Source organism: Lynx canadensis, chromosome A1 (assembly GCF_007474595.2).
Source record: "Lynx canadensis isolate LIC74 chromosome A1, mLynCan4.pri.v2, whole genome shotgun sequence".
Taxonomy (NCBI): domain Eukaryota; kingdom Metazoa; phylum Chordata; class Mammalia; order Carnivora; family Felidae; genus Lynx; species Lynx canadensis.
In genome coordinates, this window is record NC_044303.2 from 134,341,759 (window position 1) to 134,353,473 (window position 11,715).

Sequence of the window (11,715 nt, forward strand, 5' to 3'; positions counted from 1 at the left end):
CCGCTCTAGGAGGAGATCCCTTTTTAAAAAACTAGCCAAGCAGCCTTCTCCTTTACTCCATACCAGCCGAAGCTTCTCCTGTTTGAACCGGTCCCTGTCATCAGGGGAGAGCCTCCCAGGCTCCCCAACGCACAGCTTGTCTCCCCGGTCCCCCACACCCAGCTATCGCTCCACCCCTGACTTCCCATCAGGTGAGTGAGTCTCCTGGCCCAGACAGTAGGGGAGAGGTGGGAGGAGGTCAGAGTCACTATCTGAGCTCCTGAGGGATGGGAGGCTTATTCCAGCGTAATGAAAGAAGGTGTAAGTGAAAGGATAGTCATAAGATACGTCTATTTAGACCATTAAGGCAGAAAATACGGGGTTGAACCCTGATGTGGGGGGAGGTTTACCTGAAAAGCATTTTTTCAATAGAGTTAGATGCTAGGACAATTTGCTGACCTTGATCTGACCCGACCTACAACCATTTGGGTTGGAAGCATGGATAGAAAAGGGATGGAGCCCATTGCTCATGGCTTTTTGTTTTCCACCCCCAGGTACTAACTCCTCTCAGAGCAGCTCCCCAAGCTCTAGTGCCCCCAATTCCCCAGCGGGGTCAGGACACATCCGGCCCAGCACCCTACATGGTCTGGCCCCCAAACTCAGCGGACAGCGCTACCGTTCTGGAAGGCGGAAGTCGGCTGGCAGCATCCCCCTCTCCCCACTGGCCCGGACCCCCTCTCCAACACCACAGCCCACCTCCCCTCAGCGGTCACCATCCCCTCTGTTGGGACACTCGCTTGGCAATTCCAAGATCGCTCAAGCTTTTCCCAGCAAAATGCACTCCCCTCCCACCATCGTCAGACATATCGTGAGGCCCAAGAGTGCAGAGCCCCCGAGGTCCCCACTGCTCAAGCGCGTGCAGTCAGAGGAGAAGTTGTCTCCCTCCTATGGCAGTGACAAGAAGCACCTGTGTTCCCGCAAACACAGCCTGGAGGTGACCCAGGAGGAGGTGCCAAGGGAACAGCCTCCACGGGAAGTGACCTTGCAGAGCCTGGAGGAGAATGTGTGTGACGCCCCTTCCCTGAGCCGCGCCAGGCCTGTGGAGCAAGGCTGCCTGAAGCGTCCTGTCTCCCGGAAGCTGGGGAGACAGGAGTCTGTGGATGAGCTGGACCGAGAGAAGCTCAAGGCCAAGGTGGTGGTGAAGAAGCCAGATGGTCTCCCAGAGAAACAAGAACCCCACCAGAAATCCCATGGACTTGGGAGTGATTTAGAAAACCTCTCTACTTTTAGGCTGGAAGAGAGAGAGAAGAAAATCTATCCAAAGGCTTTAGAAAGGTCAAGTCATTTTGATAACAAAGTGGCCTTGCAGGAGGCCCCATCCGTGGGCAGCCTGCTGAAAGGGGCTCTTCACAAGCAGGCCAGCATTCGGGCCAGCGAAGGAGTGACCTCGGAAGGGGCAGCGGCTGGCCATGGCCCGGCACCTGGGGACCACAGCCAGGGCATCTGTGACTTCAAGCGCACCTCTGCTCCTGGCACCCTCCAGGACACTCTCTGCCACTCGGCTGATAGGTCCAGCTCTGGGAAGGGTGAAAACACGGAGAAGGCCTCCCAGGCCAAGGAGTATCTCCGATGTGAGAAGTTAGACAGCAAACTGGCCAACATCGATTACCTCCGAAAGAAAATGTCACTTGAAGACAAAGATGACGGCCTGTGCACTGTGCTCAAGCCCAAGATGCCGTCTAGTGCCCACGAAAGCCTCCCCGGGAACCCCGTCCGGTCCATGGGTGGACAGCAGGAGGCCCCAGTGGCCTCTGAGAGCCGAGCATTCATGAGCAGTGCCCACACGGCTCAGATCAGCACTGTCTCCTTTGTCCCTCTCAAGGCGCTAGCTGGGCGGGTGGACGGTGGAGTAGAGAAGCCGGGCTTGGTTGCTCCTGAGTCACCCGTCCGGAAAAGCCCTTCTGAGTATAAACTGGAAGGTAGGTCTGTGTCCTGCCTGAAACCAATTGAGGGCACTTTGGATATTGCTCTCCTGTCTGGACCTCAGGCCTCCAAGACAGAGCTGCCTTCCCCGGAGCCTGCACAGAGCCCCAGCCCGGCCAGTGATGTGAGGCCCTCTGTGCCACCGGCTCTCCCCAGCACCGGGGGCAAGAAGGGTGAGACGGCGGGTCAGAGGGAGCCTTCCCCTGCTGGCTTCAGGATTAATAAGTCCTACCTGCTGGAGCCCCGGTTCCCACCCCCCAGCCGGGGTCTCCAGAATTCACCAGCAGCTCCCGTGCCTTGCTCTGACCCAGAGCTAAAGCGGGATAGGAAAGCTTCCCATGCAGCCAAGAGCACAGTGACGGTCATGGAAAGCGATCCCCAGCGGAGAGAGGGGGGCCCCAGCAAACACCAAAACCATAGCCCTGACACCAAACTCCTCCCCTCCCTGGGATTGAACCCCCACAGCACGGACCCATCCAGGTCACGCAGCCTGCTGCTGCCTGAAGGTACCGCCTCAAGAGAGAAGCCAAGTGGGAGGGAATCCTCTGAAAGGGGCCCTTCCACGGCCAGAAGTGAGCGGTCCGCTGTGAGACCTGACTCCCACAGGGATCCCTCTGTGGAGTTGTATCCCCCAGAAGCTGCTAAAACCAGTGACAATTCCAGAAATCTCCCCTCCGGGGAAAGGACCCGTCCAGATTCCTACACTCAGACCCGAGCCCTGGAGAAAGCATGGGCACCTTGTGGGAAAACAAACCACAGAGATGGCCAAGATGAGGTGAGGCCCCTGGCGAGGGAGGACTCCTCTTTGCAGTCAGCAGGGACTCCTCGTGAGAGGGAGCTGGGCAGAGGAAGAGGTGGCCCGGAACCCCAGCCAGAAGCTCCTCCCAGCCGGTGGTCCCTGCAGCCACCAGGCACTGAACGTGGGAAGGAAGCCCAGCTCTCTGCTTTCCCATCCTTGCCGAAAGACGGTCCCAAGGAACCAGAAAGGAAAGAACAGCCTCTACAAAAGCACGTCAGCAGTAGCTCTCAGCCCCCGCTGGTCACCAAAGAACTGCCCAGCCTGGCCACTCAGCAGCACTGCAGCTCCCCAAGCCACTCCTCAGGCAGAGAGCCGGGGGGCAAGCCCTGTACTACAGAGCCCAGCCTGGGCCTCCAGGGCCCTCCCAGGCCCGCTGCAGTGCATGGTGAAAGCAGCAGCCCCAAGTCTGGGCCTGGCCCCGACTCTATCCCCGCAAAGTCTAAGCACCCTGACAGGGCCCTCTCCTCCCAGAAGCCAAGCGTTGGGCCTGCAGCAGGCAGAGAGGCTGCAGCCCAGCCGCAGGTCGGCCCCAGCCGAGAAGGGAAGGACAGCAGTAAGGGTGTGCCGGAGGCCTTCCCTGCCCTCCCAGGCTCCCAGAACACAGCCACCAATGCGATTAGCCAGGGAGGAAGTGGACCCTCAGTTCCGCTGCTCACCGAAGGGGGTCCTCTAGACCCTAAGCTAAAAGCCACCGGTGGCAGGCGGTCCCCGGAGGCACCAGAGAAGCCCACGCATCAGCCGCAGCAAGGACACCCAGGAGGGGGTGAATCGGCGGACCAGAAAGTTGCCCCTGTCAGTGAAAAGCAAAATGTGTCTCCAAAGCACCCCAAACCATCCACTGTGAAAGATTGCCCCGCTGTGTGCAGACAGACAGACAGGAGTCCAAGTTCACAGGCTGCCACCGCCACGGACAGGAAGTCTGAGGGGAAGAAATGCACTGAAGCACTTTACGTTCCAGCAGACAGTGGGAAGCTTGAGGCCAGCCTTTCCCTGGCACCCGGCGAGGCCCGGCCAAAAGGCCCAGAGAGGCCGGCAGCTGCTGTGGGGAAAGGCTTGCCAGAGGCCAAGGGGAAAGTGCTGAGTCCCCAGAAGCCGCTGACTGAGGCAGGCAAGCCCAGCGGCATGAAACGGTCGCCCTCGGCCACCGGACAGAGTTCTTTTCGATCCACTGCCCTCCCAGAAAAGTCTCTGAGCTCCTCCTCCAGCTTTCCTGAGGCCAGACCGGGGGCTCGAGAGGCTGCTGCAACTAGCGGTGACGCATCTTTGGCCAAGGCCAGCGGGGCTGCAGCTAAGACCCTGCCCGGGGGAGATGGCAGAACCCACATGACAAAGAGCGACTCTCTGCCATCCTTTCGGAGCTCCACCGTCACCCTGGAATTGCACCACCCCAGCCCGCTCGTGGCAGGGGGAGCCGGCCACCGGGACAGGGCCCTGTCGGTATCTGCCACCACAGGAGAAACCAAAGGCAAAGAGCCTGTCGCAGCCCCGCCCTCTCAGACTAGGAAACAGAGCGTGGGCAGAGAAGTGACCAAGGCATCCCCAGCTCCAAACCCTGACCGGCCCATCGCCCTTTCTTCTGAGAAGGACTTTGTGGTGCGGCAGAGGCGGGGGAAAGAGAGTTTGCGTAGCAGCCCGCACAAAAAGGCCTCGTAACGGGGCAGGCCCCAGGCCGGACTGGGGAGACCCGACCTGAATGTGTACCTGAGTCTTGACTACCTTGTGAAGCCAGCACTGTGTGGGAACGCCCGCTGGGCAGAGCCTGGAGCCCCTAGGCAGAGGGGGAGAGGGAGAGAGAGACAGAAAGAGGGGACCTTCTTCCAATTGCCTTCCCAATTGTAACCCATAACACTGTTACCAGAGAGGGTTTGTACGAAAAACGAAAACAACAACAATAAAGAAACACCTTTACAGTGGAGGGTTGTTGAGGATAAAGATTTTCTCTGTAAATACCTAGCAATGTGTTTGGTTTGGGATGTAGAGTGATACCTTGCTGCTGATGGCGTTGTTTACCACAGCTTTTTCTTTTCTTCTCTTTTCTTTTTTTTTTTTTCCAGTAGGATTTTTGCTTTACCACTTATCATCACTTAGTAATGAAGCAAAATGGTTAAAACCGGGTGTATGTAAAAGTATAGATACACTCATACTCGTGTGTATATACACATCCACCCACATGTTTTGGTCTATGGTTTCAGAGAATATTTCAAGACTACATTTTTCTAAGTTAACACATTGTGAGTAGAGTTCAAGATGAAAGAAAGCCCTAAATACAGTAGATGGTGAGTTTGTGTGTGTCTTTTTAACCCAAGATTTTGAGAGTACTGTATCTGCCTACCTAGACTTCCAGATCTTAAAGCAAGAACTACTCTAATCACTGCATTTGGACTCTTCCTCCATTAGGAATGGCCGGAACAAGCAGAGCTAACCATATTCATGTTACAGTCATCGCAGTGGACACTTGATCTTGGGTCCAACTGTCTGAAAGGCCAGTTATCCTTGTCTGTGGGTGTATATGTCGGGTCTTCACCCTGGGTGTAGTGGAGGCTATAAACACACGTCAGCTTTATTTCTCTCACTTTCCCTTCTTTTCACGCTCTTAAACTCAGGCCTTGATGCTATGAGTCACTAGTCCAAGAAGCACACATTTTGTAGTAGTCTTGTGCCAGCCCTGCTCTTGAACAAAAAGGAAAATTACTGGCCACACGCAGATCCAATAGTACTTAAGTTGAGTAATAAGCATCAGGCATTGGAAGAGGTTTTAAATTTGCATTTTTGAGGGAAAGGGGGGGTGGATTTTGGCATCATAGCATATATATTAATGAATAATCAGGACATCAGATACATTTTAATACATAGCTGGGGCCTTATGTTGTAGATGAAGCTTGCTGTTTTTAGCAAGTTCCTGGGTTTCACATTCATTTCTGATGCATCGAGTAGCTCCATACATTTCATAACATGATCTCTTTATTTGTATGCAAAAAAAAAAAAATACCGTATTAATAAAGAGCAGCGTTTTTTAACAAAAAGACTTGGTGGAGCTATTTGGTGCTTGAATGTGACTGTCCTTTTTACTTTTGCTAAGCCTTATTTAAATTTTGTATACCATGGAATATGTAGACTTCGTCAAATCATTTTAGTGCTGAGGGGGTTTTTGTTTGTTTTTGTTGCAGTTGTCCTGGAGGCTTGTTTTGTATTGTAAGATGGCACTTGCTGACCTAAGTACTAAGGCACTAAGAGAAAATACACACAGATAAGTATTTATAAGATGTTTGGGATCCATAGCAGGATTTTCTGTTTTGTTTTTCAAGAGGGAAAACAATTACCAATAAATACAAATTCAGCACCCAAACCCCCTCGGATGTCTTAGTATCTAAATCATTCATCTAAAGCACAGCCTGTGGATTGTAAATTATTTAGCAGGGCTGTAAACCCTGCTCCAAAAACAAAGGCATCACTTAACTGACTGCTGGGTTGTCCTTCCTTGTAAAATGAGTTGGCAAACAGAACAAAAAGTCCCCCCCTTGCCCCTGTTTTCCGCCCCCCGCCCCCATGTAGTTTTAGCCATTCCCCATCACTACGTTGTGAAATGGTAGAAGAAACGCATATTTTAGAAGAACTTAAATGGGTTTCCAAAGTGGTCTCAACATTTATAATTCATATCTGTGTTTGGCAGTTGTCATAACCCAATCATCTGTACTCAGACATCACGACAGGTGTGTTGGGGAGGGAGTTCATGGTTTACAGCCTTTGCTTTTTAACTGTCCAGTTTCCTTTAAAGCACAACTAGCTGCTTGTTTACAAATGATATTTTTATGTATATTTTGTATAGTGTATTATCATTTTGGCCAAATATGTTTTTGCATTTTGGATGGGTAAAGAGTACTTAAGGTTGCATTCATGTAATACCTGTCTGTTGTTGTAAACCTCTCCAATCAGCTGGTAGAAATTCTCCTGTGTTCTATTTGGTCAGTCTCCTGTGATTGTAAGATGTGCTCCTTGGTAGTACTCCCAGCTGTAGATTTACCAGCTTAAAAGTTTGTTAGGATCTGTGCAATAAAGTGTTTGCAGTCTTATTTTCTCTAAGAAATTCCCTATGGATGTCATAATTGTTGTATATTGAACAAATATTTATACTTATGCAGTTGCATAACATTGAAATAAAAATTTAGCATGAAAAGATAATGACTGATGTTTTTCTTACATCTACACATACATCTCTAAAGTGTTACTGAATATTACTGTGTATTATGGGAAGCATGGGTTTTTTGCAGGTTGCTTTTTGTTAATTGGACTGGTTTGCTTTTTTTTTTTTTTTTTTTTTTTTTTTTTTTAGCTTACACAAACATGTTCTATTCTTGAAGATTAAGCCTTCCTATAATGCCTTCCTACGTTTTGTACCAACCTTATTCCTTGGCCGCAGAAGTTACCAGCTTCCACACCAAGGTCGCTATCTTTTTTACGGTCTCTTCCTCAGTGAAACCATCTCCTTCAATTCCCCTGTTATCTCCTATTACCTTCCTCCATCAGTTACCAATCAGTTACCACTGTGCCCTTTCATCTTGCATTTCCTCCTTTCCTGCGTGTTTTCTCGTCATCAAAAATCACCGAAACTGGCAGAAAAGAAAGAAGCAGCCTAACATTTATTTTCTGCCTTATATATATAAATATGTGCATAGTGCTGGCCAAGACGCTTTTCATCTACCTTCTCATTTGAGCCCCAAACCAGATGAAAGTGGCATCCCCATTTTACAGATGAGGAAGCAGGCCCAGACAGGCTCTGCTGTTTGTTTAATATACACCCTGTAAAGAGAATTTGGATTAGAATCCAGATTTTTTCTGGCTCCAAAGCTCTTGACCTTTCTAAACATTACCAGGTGTCATGTAATTGAATTCAGATCTAGGCTCCTCTGTGAATGATCTAAGCCATCTCATTGTCTCTTTCTTTACATGCAGAAAAATCATATGGTGCAAAATTACACGTTTGGTGATCGGTGGGAAACCACGAGCCAAGGAAGCTAATTATTCTCTGTAGTAGGGCTCCTTTATTAATCTAATTAATCAGCAGGCAATTTTCCATCTAGCATCTGGGGATTCATAACACAAATGTAACATGAAAAAGTGCAGCTTTATTAACTATAGAAATTTTCTTCCTCTGGTATCAGCCAGGCCTTAAGGAACTCAGTGGTCAGGCAACACTCTAAATCTATTTACCCGTCTATCGGTATGGTTTGAACTCATGGCTCACAGTGATCATTTGTGTTCCTCCTGTCTTCTACCTCTACCCCAGTGAATATTACATCTTCTGTATCTACAAAAGCTAGAAATGCCCAAAATGCGTTGTTGAAAGTCAGTTTCATGACTTTTTGCATATGGAAAGTCAGTCAGTCTGGCTCAGGTTCAAGTTCTCTGACAGTTCTGACTCCTTGGACCTGGGACGGGAATCAGCAGCAATCCTCACAGAAAAGCAGCATCCTCCTACTGCTGGGATGTGTGTTCCAAAAGACAAGACAAGATGGCCATCTCTTGTCACAGGCTGGCCGCGGGACTCTGTCCCAACACGTGGATGCAGGCAAGCACGTCAAAAAGGGAACCTGCTCCCAAATCTGTCGTTCCCTATGTATTTGGTGACCTGCCAGTCAAGTCTGTTCAGACACAAAGAAAGATATGTTGTATGTGATTATAGGTACTGCCCCATACCGCTTTACAGAAAGTCTGGTAACATTGTAAAGCTGAAAGCCTCTCACAAATACTCATCTGCTGTTTCATTACCCACTGCCCGGAGATGGCTGTCAGTAGCCAGGAGGTGAAGAATGGAGATGCTTACGATGCCTGAAGCAAGCATGTTGCATTTACTGCGTCTTCATATGTCAGGCTGGCATCACCATATCCTCCAGCTCTAACCTGTCTCTAGAAAAATCCTTTGCCTGAAAATTCTGCCCCTTTGGAATACACGTGCTGTGTTACACAGTGCTGTGCCAAAGTGACTTTCCCAGGCTGGAGACAGATTTCTTCTTTTTGGGACTAGGTGCCCATCCACATCCATCCGTGTGATGCTGTCCCTGTAGTGCAAGTCCCAGCTCCTCGGCCTGCTGCTCTCTTCACACAGACATCCTTAGAACAAGCATGGCTGTCTGACCTCAAAGAAAAAGAGCAACTGGTGAAGCTTGGGCTTGACCGTTTGGATTTAAAAACGCAAAGCCTTGGGGCACCTGAGTGGGTCAGTGGTTAAGCGTCCTGATTCATGGTTTCAGCTCTTGTCATGATCTCCCAGTTGATAAGTTCGAACTGCACTGCAGCATATAGCCTGCTGGGGAGTCTCTTTTTGCCTTTCTCTCTGCCCTTCACCTGCTGGCTTTCCCAATCAATCATTCTCTCTCTCTCTCTCTCTCTCTCAAAATGGATAAATTAAAAAATGTATATTTTAAATTTTTTTTTAACATTTATTTTTGAGAGAATGAGACAGAGCAAAGAATGGGAGAGGGGCAAAGAAAGAGGAAGACACAGAATCCGAAGCAGGCTCCAGGCTCCAAGCTGTCAGCACAGAGCCCCATGCGGGGCTCAAACTCACAGACCGTGAGATCAAGACCTGACCCAAAGTTGGACACCCAACCAACTGAGCCACCCGGGCACCCCTAAAAAATTATTTTAATAAAATAAAAACACAAAGCTTTAGAAAAAGATTGCCTCCTTTTTTGCTATCTGTAAATTCTCACATCCAGTGACCTCTTTATTCTTCTTGCACCTTTGTGAAAAAGCAAAAAAGTCTTAAAAAACAGCAAAACTCATTGCATAACATGGTCATTGAAGGCAAATTAGAAATACAGAAGAGAAGAAAAATGAATCCCTGCCATCCAACCAGCTGCTCATCATTCTTCAATTTATATAGGTTTTTAATTTTTTCAAAAACCTGAAATAATAGTGGAGGTGAGGTTTGCTGACCTCTTCTGTTTAGTATTGAATCACAAATATATTTCAATGTCTATAAATATACTGTGCAATATTGTTCATAATGGCTACATGGCATTTCACTTTATGGGTGTGCTATATTGCTTTCATTCACGTGCACGTGCATAGATAGCCGAGAGCCTCTGATGCAGACGATTGGGTCGTCCCACCACTTCTCAGCCGGCTTATGCCTGAGTTCATTTAATTTATCCCCACACTTCCTTTTATTCCCCCTCCCACCCTCTAGGCAGCCATGTTAATTCATGGGTTATCTTTTTGTGCTCTTAGAAAATACTGGTATATTGTTTTGTATGCGTGTATTTTTAATTTATAAAAGCTATGTTAATATGTCATTTGGGGTTGGTTTTTTTTTTCCCCATCAAGCTCTCTCTCTTGGCCCACAAACTGGCCCCTGTACCTGAAGGGGGAGGAGAGACCGAAGACAGTTGGCAGACCACTCCAGATTGGTAGGTGGCAGGTTTAATAAGCAAGGAAACTTACATATGAGGCTTGCCTTGGGTGGCCCCAAGACAAGTAGATCGCTACACCCATGTGCTAGAATCTTAACAGTTTATATATAGAGGCCATAACTGGGTTCAGTCACGTGTACCATCCAGATCAACAGAATGTTGCTTTCTTAAGGCTGCTTCTGGAAACCAGCTCCCACTGTGGGAATGGGGGGTAGAGTGTACATTCCAAGGACAGGGGAGGGCATGAGGAGCCTCTGATTGCCCAGATCCTGCTCATGTGTCAACCAGTAGTCCTGTCCTCTTGATGACCTCCTCCAACACTGTATGTTTAAGATTCAAGTACATTGCCATAGCTGTATCTAATCCATTGCTTGTGACTACTGTATCATACCCATGGTGGGCATCTTCTACACTTATTTACCCATTTTCCTAGTGATGAACACTCAAACTGCTTTGAACTTCCCCCTCCATAAATAATGTTGCACTAAATATCATTGTGGAGATGTGAAATTTTCTTGGGAAATATACCCTAGCAGAATTCGTGGGCCACATACTTAATTGGACTAATTGTTGTCAGAGGGTCCTAGAATGGCTACACTAGTCTGTCTATAAGCCATGCATGCAGTTCCTACAACCCCACATCCCACTGGTGCTTTTATCCAGCTCTTCCTTTTTTGCCAGACTAACAGATTGAAACCTTTATCTCATTTTAAGTTCTACTTCTTGATTTCCTAGTGACACCAACAGGTTTCTAATATTGTTATCCCACCCAAGAATATAGAATATCTCTGCATTTGTTTAGATCATCCCCTAATTTATTTGGTCATGTGTCTATTCAACAATAGTTGGCTATTTAGGTTGTTTCCAAAGACCAGATAAAGAGAAAAAGGGAGACCCAACCTGTTTATAAAGCCCATGAAAGAACATGAAGGGAGAAAGAGTAGACAGATGGCTACACCAATGGCCACCTGTCTTCTTACCTTTGTGGCTCTAATACCTTGTCTTGAACAGTCAAATGCTTAGAGGATATTATCAAAATTTGGGGGGATGAGAGGAGGAAGTTCAATGAAGTTCACTGTTTAATCTTTCATGAACAGTCTTTCATAATGGCTTTTAAAAATAGTCTGTGTAGATTAGTTCTTTCCTTTTTTAAGATACGCATTATCCAGTAAATGATTTCATATCGTAAGTAATGGGATGGAATGGGAGTGGGGGACAGGGCATAGGTGGGAGAGCAGGGGAGGTTAGCAGCAGAATCTTGTGGCCTGGAAGTTGTGGCAGGAGACTAACAGGCTTTCTGCCCGGGATGTCTCACCCTTGGATTTGAAGGCTTCTTAGCCCCTTATTCCCATTTTGTTACAAAATTTCCTCTTATAGAAAATGGAGCAGTTCTTCAACTCATTTGTTGCATGGAGCCTTATATATGACTCTGCCATTGGTTGATAACACTGAGTTTAAGGAAGTATATTTTGCATGAAATCATTTGGCGTAGAATCCAGTGCCAACCCCAGTCTAACCAAATTCCAATATCTGGGGATGGGG

General features: G+C 48.1%; 1 protein-coding gene across 5 annotated transcripts in view; it reads left to right on the forward strand.

The window, feature by feature from the left end:
• The window catches only part of MAST4 (microtubule associated serine/threonine kinase family member 4), a 567,608-nt gene extending 562,838 nt beyond the window's left edge, over positions 1-4,770 (forward strand). For all 5 annotated transcript variants that reach the window (XM_030322252.1, XM_030322263.1, XM_030322258.1 and 2 more), the window contains 2 exons: positions 10-191; positions 534-4,770. In XM_030322252.1, the coding sequence (XP_030178112.1) occupies positions 10-191; positions 534-4,414 (4,063 nt within the window). In that variant the 3' untranslated portion in view covers positions 4,415-4,770. The remainder of the gene's footprint in view (positions 1-9; positions 192-533) is intronic.
• Positions 4,771-11,715: the final 6,945 nt, after the last annotated feature.